Genomic DNA, 13,774 nt, shown 5'->3' on the forward strand with positions numbered 1-13,774 from the left:
ATCACAAGCATGTGCCACAACCCCTGGCAGTTAGCATTTTCTCTTACACAATGGCTCTGGTTTGCCAGTGGTGTTTTGGGGCTTCCAAAAGGACGCGGGAAGCCCCCCTATCTGTAGCCTGAAAAGCCTAGAACACGGGCCTCACAGACCCCGAGGACCCTTCAGGGCTTATCGTTCATCTTCTGTCCTCTAAGCCCGTCCTTGAAGTATGCGTGCAGAACCTTGGGTTTTAACCTTCATTTGGTCTCCATAGAACCCAGCAGCCTCATGAGTGCTGTCATTCTGCTACTCAAATAGGGTCAATGACTCATCCCATGTCACACAGCCATAGGTGGCACTACTGGGACTCAAACCTAGGAGCTGGGCTCCAGAGTGCTTACTCGTTTTCCTTTTTTCCATATTAATTAAGTTTAAGGGGTTGGGGACATAGCTGAGCAGCACAGTGCCTGCCTAGTAAGCAAGAGGCCCTGAGTTCGATTCCCAATACTGCCAACCCCCCAATAATTAATTAAGTTCATTGGTACCTTTCAGGTACACATAGTGATCGCATTCATGATAGGGAATTTATACCTGAACATGCTACATCTTGATTCTTTTTTCCTCCATTCCCCTGCCTCCCCGCTTCCTTACCCACCCAATGTGCCTATCATTTAGAGCCCTTAACGCTGTCACAAATATTTTCAGTTCTTCCTTGGGCACCTGATAAGATTTATTTTCCCTAGCCAACGCAGTTTAGCCAATGAAATAGGAGCAGCGTTAAGCATCATTTCCGGTGGGACTTTTAAGAATCCATTATCACAATCACATTTCTTTTCTTTCTTTACTAGTTATAGAGGAACAATGAAGAAAGACTCTCCCTCAGCTTGCGTCACTGATGTGATGTGGGCCAGATCCCCCCCCTTGTGCCCCCAGCCGACCTGCATAGGGCATGTGGTATGGGCAAGGAATAAGCTCGCCATTTTCTGAAATGTGGGGCCTACTTGTTATGATTACATAGCCTTGCCCATGCTGACTAATCCAATACTGTACGCCATCCTCTGTTGGTTTTCTCTTAACTCACCATGTAGCCCAGTCTGGCCTTGAACTCACAGCAATCTTTCTGCCTCAGCTTCCCAAGTACTGGTATTATAGGCATGTGCCACCATGGCCAGCTCCATGATGAGAAAACGGATTTTCTTCATTCTTGGTCCCTAAGCCTGCTGTATTACTCAACATTCTATGGCCAAAACAAAATACCTAAGGCAAGCTATGAAGAAAATATATATATTTTAAAATGGATTTAGTGCAGGGTCTACAGGGTCTCACCATGTAGATTGGACTCATAGTGATCCTCCTGTTTTCAGCCTCCCAAGTGCTGGGATTACAGGCCTGCACCACCACACTCAGTCTCTGCACCCGGGGGTCAGGGCTGGCATGTCGGGGATCAAACCCTGGCTGCTGTGTCTGCCTAGGCAGGTGCTTTAGTCCGCTGAGCTATCTGGCCAGCCCTAAGAGATTTATTAAAGTCTACAGTTTTTCAGGTTCAAAGACCCAGCCGTTCAGCCTCTGGTGAGGACCAAACAGCACATGGTGCTGGTGAACCCATGGCATGTGTGCTGCAGCCAGCTGCTGTTACCACTGAGAGCTCTGAACAGTTTGCCATCACCGGCATATGGTGTCCCCTCATGACAGAAGCACATACGTTTCAAAGCATCCCATTGCTGAACCCTCCTAAGGGCATACCCCTCCTCCAAGTCTCCGCCTTTTAAAAGCCCATCCCACCTACCTGTACTGGCCCTGCGGACCAAGCTCCAACTATGAACCTTGGTGGAGGAGGGGGACATTTAAGCCACCTCCAAACCACCTCCACACTCCAGCGCCTGCCTTCTCTCAGCTCCCTAAAAACACAGACTCCACATTCAAGTCTAAAAAGCAGCAAAAGAAGAAGAAAGTCTCCCAAGCATGGAAGTAGGGGGTGTGAGGGGGAGATGTGCCCGCACTGTGCGAGCTAGGGGAGAGGTCACATGGAATGACACCTCCACCCAGCCCTGGAAGGCCACAGACAGGCGCTTAGGGTTCTCTCATACTCATTTATTGGTTCTTCTTAATTTTATTCCCCGTTTTTAAAGTAGGAATGACTGGGGTGGCAGGAGGAGGGCCGGACTCTCAAGTCCTGGGGATACTGCAGGCTGACAATGACCTTACAGGCCTGGATCTGAACGTCCTCCTCAGGGTGGATGACCAGGGCCAGCAGCCGGTCTGCCAGTCGTGACTCATCCCCAAAGAGGGCTTCGTGCAGGGACTGCTCATTGTAATGCCACTTCACGGCTCGGTAGTGGGGTGAATTCCGGCCCTCACTCAGCCGCTCAGCAAACACCAGCACCTCCAACAGCAGACTTCCTGACTGCGTGGCTTGGAACAGGTTCAGGAAGGTGGGGTGCACCTGTGGTGGGGACGGAGAGGGAATGGGAACGAAGGCCTGAGCAAGTTCTAATCTATGGGAAGCTATGATTTCTTTTTTTCTTTTTTTAAATTTATTTATCTCTGTGTGTGTGTGTGTGTGTGTGTGTGTGTGTGGCCAGCTCAGCTCACCAGGGGGCGGGGCTGGCTGGCATGTGGTGCTGGGGATTGAACCGCGGTCCCTGTGCTTTGCTAAGCTTGTTCTAAGTAGGTGCTTTAGACCACTGAGCCATCTCACCAGCCCCATGGGAAGCTATGATTTCAAGTCTCCCATGTAACTGGGTTTCAAATTAACCACACAGGAAATATCTAGTTTACTTGCCTTCTGCATTTACTTGTTGAATTACATTACGGTCATAAAACGTGAGTGATACACGACAATCATATGGATTCTGGGAAATCTGTTGAGACAAATTCTTAAGGCTTTGTGTGTGATTAATTTTCCTAAATTTTTGTATGCACTTGAAAGGAATACGCATTTCCTGCTGAATGACGGAGTGTTCTAGGTATGTCTAATACCTCAGGCTTACTTCTGTTACTTACAGCAAGTATACTGGAGTAGTTTCTGTAGTTTATCTGTCAGTGGATGAAAGAGTTGCTAACATCTTCCACTGTGGTGATAGATTGGTTCATTTCTCCTTTCAGTTCCATCATATTTTACCATATACAGTTTGAGATTATGTTATTAGACATGTACAAGCTTAGAGCTGCCTGAGCTTTCTGGTGGCAGGATCCATTTACTTCTTGGTAACTTTCTGCCCCAGTTACATTTTCTGCTGTAGGTCATTTTTCTCTAATATAAAAATGCTTATGTTAACTTTTATTTGCTGCGTTCCCAACTCTCAAGAGTTCAAAAAGCTCCTCAAAGGAGAACCTTTTTCCTAATAAAATGGATTCGCATCTCTTGGGGAAAGAGGGAGGGGGATGGTTGCCAGGGCTTCTGGCGCAGAGGCGGGAAGAAGGGTAAGACAGTCAGGGCCAGCGCTGGTCCACCACCCGGCCCCCCCCCCCCCAGCTGCCCTCACCTGGCAGTTGAGGATGTCATAGAGAAGGTCGTTCTTCTGTGCCAGATAGCTCATCAGGCGGATGGCTTGGATCTGAATGAAGCAAAGCACAAGGAATGCGAAGGCAGGTGAGTCTGGACCCCCGCGGAGAAGACAGAAAGCCCAGCCCCCGCCCCAGGGGCGCACCTGCGGCAGGATACTGTCGGACTGCACGATCGCCATGAGGGCGGGCATCACCCTCCGCAGCTGCGGGTGCACGTAATCGGGCAGCGGAAGGTTGTTGAGGAGCCGGAGGCCCGCCATGTGCAGCTCTGTGTCCCAGATGGTGGAGATCAGCTCCAGCACCTTGATGGTGTGCTCCTGGGGGGCACGATGGGGTCTGCGGTGGCGCCATGACCCCGCCACCAGCCCACCCTCCTCTTCACCCTTCGCTACCCAGCCTGGGAACCCCTGCCTCAGGCCCACCTGACAATTCTCCCCGTGGCTGCCAGGACAGAGGCCCTTAGCTCCCCTGGAGCCAAGGGGAGCCCCATCCGGCCGAGGGGCCACATAGGTGCCTACCCGCTCCACCTCCTCTGAGGCTTGGCTTGCAGGTCACCTCCAAGAGGTTTTCCTCTACCACCCACTCACTTCCCCCCACCTCCCTCCTTCCTTTCCTCCCTCCAACTGTCACTCGCAGCACATTATTATTATTATTTTATGTATTTGGTACAGGGTCTCACTATGCAGACTGTACTTGTAGTGATCCTCCTGTTTCAGGCTTCCCAGCATTGGGATTGCAAGCATGTGCCACCACGCCTGGTTCTGGTGGCTGGCTCAGTGCACCTGGGGGGTGTATGGCCAGTGCGACATGTGGTACCAGGGACTGAACCCTGGTCCTTTCACTACCTCACCAGCCCTTGCAACAAACTATTTAACTATACATGATCAATTATATGGTCACTAACTTTTTATTTTGAAACCTTAGAAGGTACAAATAGATCCCCTGTGCTTGTCACCCTATTTCCCTTATTTATTTGTAATACTGGGGATTGAACTCAGGACCTTGTGGTTGCTAGGTAGGTGCTTAAGCCACTGAGCTATCCTCCCAGCCTACCCCATTGTTTCCTGTGATGGTGACCTCTTACCTAACAAGCATCAAGTTTAGAAATGGGACAGGAAGGCCACAGAGGAAGGGGAAATAAAACTAAGATGCCATATCTATGTGTGTCAGTCCCCCAAGATGAATATTATTATTAGGTATTGCAAATATACACTAATTTTTTAATACAAAGAATCTGGTATTGGTAATGGGTGCGTCTAGCTCTTTTTAAAACTGTTTCCCAGCCCTGGGGTTTGACCTCAGGGCCTTTCCACTGAGCTGCATCCCAGCCCTCTTTGCATTTTTCATTATGAGACAGTGTCTTGCCACCTTGCTCAATCTTGTGTTCCTCCTGCCTCAGCCTCCCAGAGTGCTGGGATTACAGGCCTGAGCCACCACACCCAGCATCCTCCTATCAATTTGTCACATGTACAGACTCCTGTAATCACCCACGGTCAACAGACCTTCCCACTGTAACTGCCTCATCACAAGGAACTCTCTGCCACCTCCTGCCCTGGCTCAAACCCTTGGCAGGTGCCAATCTGTTTTCCATCTTTAATTTTTTCAAGAATGTTGCATATACGCAATCAGATCTCCTGCAACCTCTTGAGATTGGCTTTATTTTTCACTCAGTGCAATGCCCTTGAGATCCATCAAGTGTCAGTATTCCACTCTGTTATCACTGAGCAGTTGTCCACGGCATGGGTCACCTGTTTACTTAACTATTCAGCTCCTGAGAGAGCATTCTGGTGGGTCCTAGGCCTGGGCTACCTCTAAGGAGGCTGCCATGGACAGCTGTGCACACATTTTTGTACACATGTTAATTTTCATTTCTCTGGGAGAAAAGCCCAAAAGTGCAACTAAATGTAATTTAGTGTTTTAGGAAGCGGGGCTGGGGATGTAGCCCGACCCATAGAGTGCGTACAGAGCAAGGGCACTGCCCTGGGTCCTGGTCCCTGCGTGCAAAAAAGAAAATTAACTGCCCAGCTATTTCCCAGAGCACATGCCATTCCAGTTTTGCATTCCCGTTAGCAACAGGCCGCCAGGAGCCCCGGCTTTGCTGTGTCTCATCCAGCATGTGGTGCCATCAATTTTAATTTTATATCTTCTAATAGGCTTAGGTTAGTATCTCTTAATGGACCTCATTTGCATTTCCCTAAAGGCTAATGATATTAAGCATTTATTCCTGGGTAATCTGCAAACCCTTTCCCAGGGACCCTCTTTATGTATCTTTTGCCCACGGATTCCTTGTTTCTATTTATTTATCTTTTCCATTTGAGACAGGTTCTCTCTATGCAGTTCAGGCTTAATTTGAGCTCACTTTATAACTCAGACTGGTCTTGAACTTGCGAGATGTGCCTGCCTCAGCCTCCCAAATGCTGGGACTACAGGTGTGCACCACCACACACAGCCTTTGCTTTTTCTTTTTTTGAATCCAACTCAGGACTTTGTGCTTGTCAAGCAGGCACTTGTGCCACCGAGCCATATCCCCAGCTCAGATTGCTTGCTTTTCATTTTGAGTTTTGAGAATTCTTTATATCATCTAAACAAGTCCTTTTGGCAGGTATGTGGTTCCCAAATACTTTATTCCAGTCTGCAACTTGTCATCCCATCCTTTTAAAAGCCTTTTCATGGAGTGGACTTTTTAAATATTTAATGAAATCTAATGAGCTGATTTTTTTTTTCAGATTGTACTTGTGGTGTGATGAACCCCTGAGGTTCTGGAAGGTTCGAGACAACGATGCAATCCTGGCTACCTTTCCTTACCTTCCCTCTTTATTCTTCTCCATAGCGCTGAATGGATTGCATGAAATACATAAGTTCTACCATTATCTTTCCTATTCTGTTCTCTGCCTTATCCTCAGGGCCTACCATACTGCCCAAGAGCTCAATATGCATTTGTTCAGTCAGGTGTGGTGGCGCTCACCTGTAACCTCGGTATTTGGGAGGCTGAGGCAGGAGGATTACTGTGAGTTCAAAGCCAGCCTGAGCCGTGAGACCCTATCTCAAAAAACAAAAAACAAATCATATATATATTCATATACATATACCTCTGTTCAATAAACAGAAGCATCTCAAATTATTCTTATTTTCCTTACTTCTATCCTGTCTCATAGTTTAAGGTCTTCACACTGAGCTACACTGGTCCTTTTTATGTTTGATTTTGAGACAGGATCCAAGTCACTAAACTGTCCAGGCTTAACTTGAATTTGGGATCCCCCAGTCTCCAGACTGCTGGGATTACAGGTGTGGACCACCACGCATGGCTGGATCTTGCATTCTAAGGAACAAAATGCTTGGACTGAGACTTATTACCAAAGACGGGTAGGCAGCCAGTGGAGGCTGGTCCATGAAAGAGCTAAGAGCGAGGCAGCATCCTGGCATGGAAGTGTGAACTCCCTGGCCCCTGCCTGCCAGCTGCTGAGCCTCGTGGGGCAGGGAGGAGGTGGAGTCTCTGGGACCAGGATTTGGAGGCACAAACCTGCAGGTACAAAGGCTAGCAGGGAGGAGAACTGAAACCTGCAGCGAATGGCCCGGAGGAGGCCCGGAGCCGTAGCCTATTGTGAATCCTGACACTGCAGCAGGTCAGAGGAAGCCGAGGAGAGGGTGATGGGATGAAGTCCGGCAGAGGGCTTAGGGTGGAGGCGGGGGCACGCTGGGTTGGGCCACAGCCCACAGCTGCTGGTCACAGGGAACAAGCCAGGTAGCCCCAGGCCGCAGAGCCCCAGGAGGACACAGCCAGATGGAAAACAAGGCCAGGAAGCTTGGCCTGAAGCGAGAAGAGTCCGGTGCCCAGGACAGATGATAGGGAGCCCTGTGAACATGGAGGCGCGGTCCTGCACACCTGCCTGTGGGAAGCACTGCCTTCCACTGAGCCAAAGCCCTCGCCATGGCCCCCGAAACGTTGCTGCCGGCCATCCCCAGATAGTTCTAATGCACTGGGGAAGCTCAGCTTCAGGAAACAGAGGGGCAGGTTGGAGTCAGCCAGCAAGTGCAGACCTCGAGGCTTGTTTAGTGTGCCATCACATCATCGAATGTCGTGAAGCCACAGTACAGCAGGGGCACTCACTCCCGTGGGCCTGAGGGGCTGGGCATCAAGCAACCCTTCAGGAAACGCTGGGCACACTCTTGGGCCAGCCTTTCTACCCTGTCTTGTACACACCTAGAGAAAAGCCCCCGCCATACAGCTACAACACACACCTGGGAACAATGCCAGTGCCCACTCATGGGCCAATGGCAGTACATGCCTAGAACAAAAAACTACACAGCAGTGAAAAAGGAACCAGAGGGCTTGGGAGTGGCTCGGTGATGGAGCCCAGTACACACAGAAAGGAACAAGATTGCCCCAAGATGAATCTTTCGTATGTTTGGAGGTAGGGAGGCCATAGAAGAGTCTAAACCACATACTTCCATGTACACGAAGCTTAAAAACATCCCAAACCAGGCTGGAGGACTGAGACAGGACTCCAAGTTTGAGCCTCAGCCTCAGAGATCCTGCTAGGGCCCTAGCTGATTCTTCCTGAGATTCCATAGCTTTTATGACCAGGTAGGACTCTGACCACTGGCTTCTCACTTATTTCTGGGTTACAAACCCATGCCCAGGAAAGGGCCTATCGACCTCAGACTTCCTGTGTGCTCCATCCCTAGACGCACCTGGATTTTAAGCCTGAATTTCCGGATGCCAGAGAAGGCTTTCAGTGCATTCAGAGCTTGGATTTTGACACTGTTGTTGTTGTCATCCAGCATGTCACCCAACAATCTGATGTCGTCAGTTGTACAAGCAGAGGCCTGGAGCGTGTGTGGAGAGGGGAGAAGAGGGAAGAGCCAGGTCCTGGACCGCCTGCTCCTGAGCCTAGTTACCGAGTCCCCCCAGAAGACCTCTCCCACCAGCGGTCAGAGATAGGTGATCGGGGACAGCTAAGCGCAGGGGCCTCACCTCAGCCTCCAGCAGGTACACACAGCGGGTGATGCTGTGCAGGATCATGCTCTTGGTGTATTCATCCTGCTTGCACTCCAAGGAGTTGAGGAGTCTCCGCAGCTCCCCCGAGTCCCGCCCGTGGCGCTCCCGCTCGATTGCCAGGCCTAGACAGCCAGCCCAGCCCATTTCAGGCTGTGGACTTAGAAGGAATGAACGGAAGGGGTCGGGAAGGGTGAGGGGGGCCTGCGAACAAGGTGACCCTTGCCTTTTCTGAAAAGCAGCCCTTCTGCCATATGCATGACCATCAAGGGCAGCTGAAGAGGGAGTATGCTACACAAGGCGCTCCCGTTACTGCTGCGTGGCCTGCCTTGTGTCATCCATTTGTCTATTTACTATCACACTTTTCTGGCATATGGCAGTAACAAGCTGTTTGTGCAACTGGTATATGACAAGGATATTCCAGCAGATGGCAATAAAGGGTCTCACATATAGCACCCCTTTTCTGATTCAACAGAAAAGAATGCCCTGTGGACCTGGAAGCCCTGGGGCATATATGTCCCCAGTTTCTCCTTTCCTTAAGGTGTCAGGTTCCTGGGCAGGACTGGAATGGGGAGTGGGGGCTGCTGGTGCCGAGTTTCCAAGCCATGGAGGGAGATCTACTCTCTAGGATCTTTGTCCAGGTTTGGGGTCCCACAGGAGGGAGGAAAGAGGTGTGGGGAGGAGAGAGAAACTTGGAGGAGTCACCTTCAGGCTCTCCCTCAGGGGCGGCCTTGGGAGCAGCTGCCTCCTGGGGCACAGCCCTCTCCCCAGGGCCCGGACACTCACGGGCGATGCAGATGGGCGAGGTGGTACAGAGGGGCGGTTTGCATTGGATGCCGGCCCTGATGGCCTTGTAGAGCAGGTAGATGGCTCCAGCACCTGTGGCCAGGCCCACTACGCTTTTGCGGATGTCAAGTTGCCCCAGGCACTGGGGTATGCTCTTGCCCATGTCTTCAGTGCTAGGCTTAGGGCTCTGGGGAGCTAGGCCAGGGCTGTGGGAGGGGCCTTCCAGAACCAGAACTCTGGCAGTACCAGGAGCCATAGTACCAGAATTGGAACCTGGGCAACAAAGGAAAATGGGTAAGACAATAGGACAGACAGCAGCAGCCAGGGAAGAGTGCTTGAGGGGAGACTTCAGCTTTGGGGGCTGTGGAGGGAAGATGGGGACTCTAGGGGTATAAAAGCACCCACAAGGTGTGAGGCTATGGCTTCAACCCTGCGCCACCAAAAGCAGGACAGGAGAGCCCGTCACACCCCTTACCTTGGGGGCCCACTCCAGGGGGCCCAGCTAGCAGCTCCGGAACCTGTGCCTCCCTCCGCTAGAGGGCAGCAGAGGCCCACTTTCCCAGGCACAGAGGCCCACTTCTTCCTTCCCAGGAGGGAGTCTGGGGTACGCCCGTGGGCCCCGAGTGGCCCCGGAAGGCAGGAACTGCCCTTCCCCGGGCCTGTTTCTGTATTTGAAGAGATTCAGATATTCCTTCCTAAGGCGGCAGGATGAAGATGTGGGCGTCCTGCACCCCCTTCAGACGCGGGGGCCCCATCAGGGAGTGTAAGCTCCCCACCTCCTCATTGGCAGGATGAGGTTTGAGATTTCTGGAATCAGAAAACGCTGCTGACACAAGGCCCCAAGCTTGGGCCTCCAGAGCTAGGACCAGGCGGGTGAGGCCACACCCTCCCTTCACTGCCTCCTCCCATGTTGCTAACAGGGAGGTGACAGCTGCCCACATTGACTGTCACTTTAGAATGAAAGGCGGCTTTGGCAGATCTGCAAATGGATCTCTCAGAACAAGGTCACTTCGGTGTCCCCAGAGAGAAATGGAGTGCTGGTGTCCTGGCACCCTAAGCAAACATCCTCACTGATTCTTTAAAGATGTCCAGAGCTCTTGGATGACTGTAACCTAATTCCCTTCTTCTATACTATTTTAAAAACTGGAGACTGAACTCAGGGACTTCATATTGAGCCACACCCCACCTTTCTTTTTTTAATTTATTTAATTAATTTATTTATTTAGTGTGTGTGTGTGTGTGTGGCCAGCTCAGCCCACCAGGGGGCAGGTCTGGCTGGCATGTGGTGCTGGGGATCGAACCGCGGTCCCTGTGCTTTGCCACGCTTGTTTCAAGTAGGTGCTTTAGACCACTGAGCCATCTCTCCAGCCCCTATTTTTGGTTTTTTGAGACAAGCTCTCAGCCACTGAGTCTCCCAGCCTGGGCTCAAACTTTTGACCTTCCTGGCTCTCAGTGCTGGGATTACTGTTAGGCACCACCACACCCACTCTAAAGCCCATTCTCTTTCAGCCCTCAAATGAGTCAGAGGGACTGGGGGCCGTCATCCCCACAAGCACACTTTCACCTGTGCACAGCACAGTAAAAAAATTAAACACAGGGGCTGGAGAGATAGCTGAGCAGCCTATAAGTGCCTGCCTGGCAAGCGCAAGGATCCGAGTTTGATCCCCGCACTGGGCCGCTGAAATCAGGCATGGTGGCACACGTCTATAATCCCAGGGATGGGGAGGCTGAGAGAAGGATCACTATGAGTCCAAGCTGCAAAGTGAGACCCTGTACCAAATAAAGAAAAGATTTTTTAAAATTAAAAAGAGAATGTCTATTTCTCAATGTAAAGTCAATAACGGCTCCTTTCTTGGGAATGGCTGCCAGTAGTTTTTGCTTTGAGGCAAAGTCTTGAGTATTTTTCCCAGGCTGGTTTCAAGATTCTCCTGCCTCAGCCTCCCTGTGGCTGGGACTACAGGTACTTGCCATCAGAATGTGTTTTCCATTCAAGATGATGATAATCTTGTTTTTGAGGGGATTAAAATTTATTTTACCAAAATGGTGATAAAAGATAGTAGGTGTGTCTTGACGGTCCTTAGGAAATAGATGGAAAGCAACTTTTTGGGAACTTCACTTTTATTTTTTTCTGTCCAATCCAGAAATCTGCAGAGGGCAGTCCGGGAGACAACATACACAGAGTCGTCTTGAGCTCCTTACCTGGCCTCCACCTCTGTGCCACCCATGCCAGCATTTTACCTTCAGCTCGGGTGATCTCCCCAAGTTCAGCGCGGATTATCAGGGCCGGCTCCAGCCAGAGAGCCCTGCTCCATTAAAATACATTTCCGTCGCTGACCTCGCTCTGCAAACTGTGCATCTCATTTTCCCCACGTGTAAAATGAGACTGGTAAGACCCACTTCCGGGGCTGTAAAGCCCTTGGAACTGTACTCAGCCCACAGGCCTCGTAAATGTCGCTTTTATGAGAACTAGGAAAATACTCTGGAGCAAAATGCTGGGCACCCCACTTGGGGGGTGTTGTCACCTTCATGTCCTGGACTGAGAAAAAAACCATTCACCCCTTCTGTCTCCACTATCCCGCCCCCACTGCTGCGCCCTGGTCCTCCAGGCTGCTGAATCCCAGCTCCTGGAACCCAAATCAGTGCCTTCAGTGACTCCGGCGTCCTCTTTGAAGCCCCCCCAAATTCCTCAACCAGGAGGCCAGCCGCTCCCCTGAGCTGCTTCGTTCCTAGGACCACGCAGCCACCTATAACCCCTAAGGCTTCCTCCTCATGCCCTGCGCCCTTACCCTGGCGAGGGGTTCTCAGCCTCTTTCGCTGCAGAACTCCAGATGCTGGGGCTTGGGAGAGAGGTGCTATGGGAAACACCCTGGTAGCCCCCGCGGCGGGAGACCCCGGGCAGCCCAGCATTAGCGCGCTCTAAAGCCAAGGGGTCATTTCCCCTTGGGTTCAAATCCCAGCAGGGTGAGGTTTGGACGCGTTCCATCGTCGCAGTCTCGGTTCCCTTCTCCCAAGCACGAATCGGGAAGGCGCAGCTGTCGGGGCTGAGCAAGGAACGTGCTGTCCCTCTAGGGCACAGCACGGGGACACTCAACGCCACAGCAAGCCGGCAGAGCTTGCGATGATGGGCGGCGGCGCCGTGTCCTGCCGCGGACTCCACCGCTGCGACACCATCGCCTCCCCAGTCACCGCTTAGCTCAGCCGGGAAGCGGGGTCCCGGACCCCCAAGCCTCTGGGCGGTTCTCACTCGGGAGAGCGAAGGCGAAGAGACTGGAGCGACACGGCTGAAGCCCGGGTGGGCGGGAGGCGCCCCCAGACGCCACGCCGGGGCGGAGCCTCTCCTCTCCGCCCCCCGCATCCGGCGTAGGCACAGGATGTTCTTTCGCTGGTCCCCCGCCCCGCCCCGCCCCCGCTCTCACTTTCTGTCCGCTCCCCTCCTCCACGCCGCGCCCGCACCTAGCTTAACTCCTTGCTTACCGTGCTCTTCCGCGGGCACCGCACCTCCGACAGCTGCTCGATCTCGCGCGTTCCCAGAGCGGGGAGCCCTCGGGGGTGAAGGGTGGTGAGCGCTCCGCTGGCTCCCTGCCCCCCAGATCGCAAGGGTAGATGGAGTGCGCGTACCCCGGGGAGTAGCGAGGGAACTGCCAGCACAGGTCCCTGAACCTGCGCCTCTGCTGGGACGGGAAGGGTCCTGACACTTCCTACCTCATCCTCCCTCCCCCCCAGGCTGGGCCGAGGAGCCTCAAGGATGGAGGGGGGCTACGCCCCTCTTACACGTCACTGTTTCCAAGGCAACCTGGGGGTGCCCAAGGCTCACTGGCCACGTGGGATTGAGGTGTGGCAAGGGCGGGATTTTCGATCCTCTTCTTCGGTCTTACACTGTCAAGAAACGCAGTGAGGGTCAGCTTCTGTCGTTCGTTCATTCAACATTATGCTTGGCACCACGCTTAGACACCGGGATATGGCGCTGAGACCTGGCCTCCTTTGGTTTTGTGAACCCGAGTAGGGTGGCCCCACGTTCTAGGCTACGTCCTTGAAATCAGTGCAGTTGTTAACAATGACCCGTTACGTGCATAAAGCATCCCCGAACGGCCAGCAGTTGAAGAAAGATTCGAGCCTCCAGTTCAGGGAAGGCCTGCCCCTGGGAGGGCAATGGTTTGTTCCTCGTGCCACAAGCACTTCCTCGGCACTTTATAATCTCTGTGATCTTTGTTGCCGATTCTGCGAGGCAAATATCCCTACCACCTTTTACACATGAAGGAAAAAACTGGCTTCCAGAGAAGTTAGGAGACTAAGCCAAGGCCAGCAGCCGAGTGTTACAACCAAGATCCAGGCCAGCTTTCTATGGGTCTGAGTGCCCTACCTAGTGCCTCCTCCAAATGAAACACGACATAAAATTGTCCCTGCCATGAAGGAGCTTATGACCTATGGAAGAAAGCGTTCAAAATGGTACAGGACATAATTAAACAGAAAAGATTGGAGGCCGCTCATAAAGCTCAGAAGAAGTTG

General features: G+C 52.1%; 1 protein-coding gene across 7 annotated transcripts; it reads right to left on the reverse strand.

Annotated features, from left to right (window-relative positions):
• Nucleotides 1-2,055: 2,055 nt before the first annotated feature.
• On the reverse strand, nucleotides 2,056-13,037 carry Armc12 (armadillo repeat containing 12). Of its 7 annotated transcripts, XM_023720497.1 has the most exons (8): nucleotides 12,055-12,143; nucleotides 11,305-11,413; nucleotides 9,188-9,541; nucleotides 8,462-8,607; nucleotides 8,179-8,313; nucleotides 3,630-3,803; nucleotides 3,465-3,536; nucleotides 2,056-2,422 (listed from the first exon to the last, which is right to left on the reverse strand). In XM_023720497.1, exons 3-8 carry the CDS (start codon nucleotides 9,522-9,524, stop codon nucleotides 2,090-2,092), a joined length of 1,197 nt encoding a protein of 398 aa, XP_023576265.1. In that variant the 5' UTR covers nucleotides 9,525-9,541; nucleotides 11,305-11,413; nucleotides 12,055-12,143; the 3' UTR covers nucleotides 2,056-2,089. The 7 variants fall into 7 exon arrangements, with proteins under 7 accessions (XP_023576265.1, XP_023576261.1, XP_023576238.1 ...); XM_023720493.1 differs by lacking the exons at nucleotides 11,305-11,413; nucleotides 12,055-12,143 and adding an exon at nucleotides 12,743-13,037; XM_023720470.1 differs by lacking the exon at nucleotides 11,305-11,413 and having other exon boundaries at nucleotides 12,055-12,659.
• Nucleotides 13,038-13,774: the final 737 nt, after the last annotated feature.

This window comes from Octodon degus, unplaced genomic scaffold (assembly GCF_000260255.1).
Source record: "Octodon degus isolate 3935 unplaced genomic scaffold, OctDeg1.0 scaffold00005, whole genome shotgun sequence".
NCBI classification, from domain to species: domain Eukaryota; kingdom Metazoa; phylum Chordata; class Mammalia; order Rodentia; family Octodontidae; genus Octodon; species Octodon degus.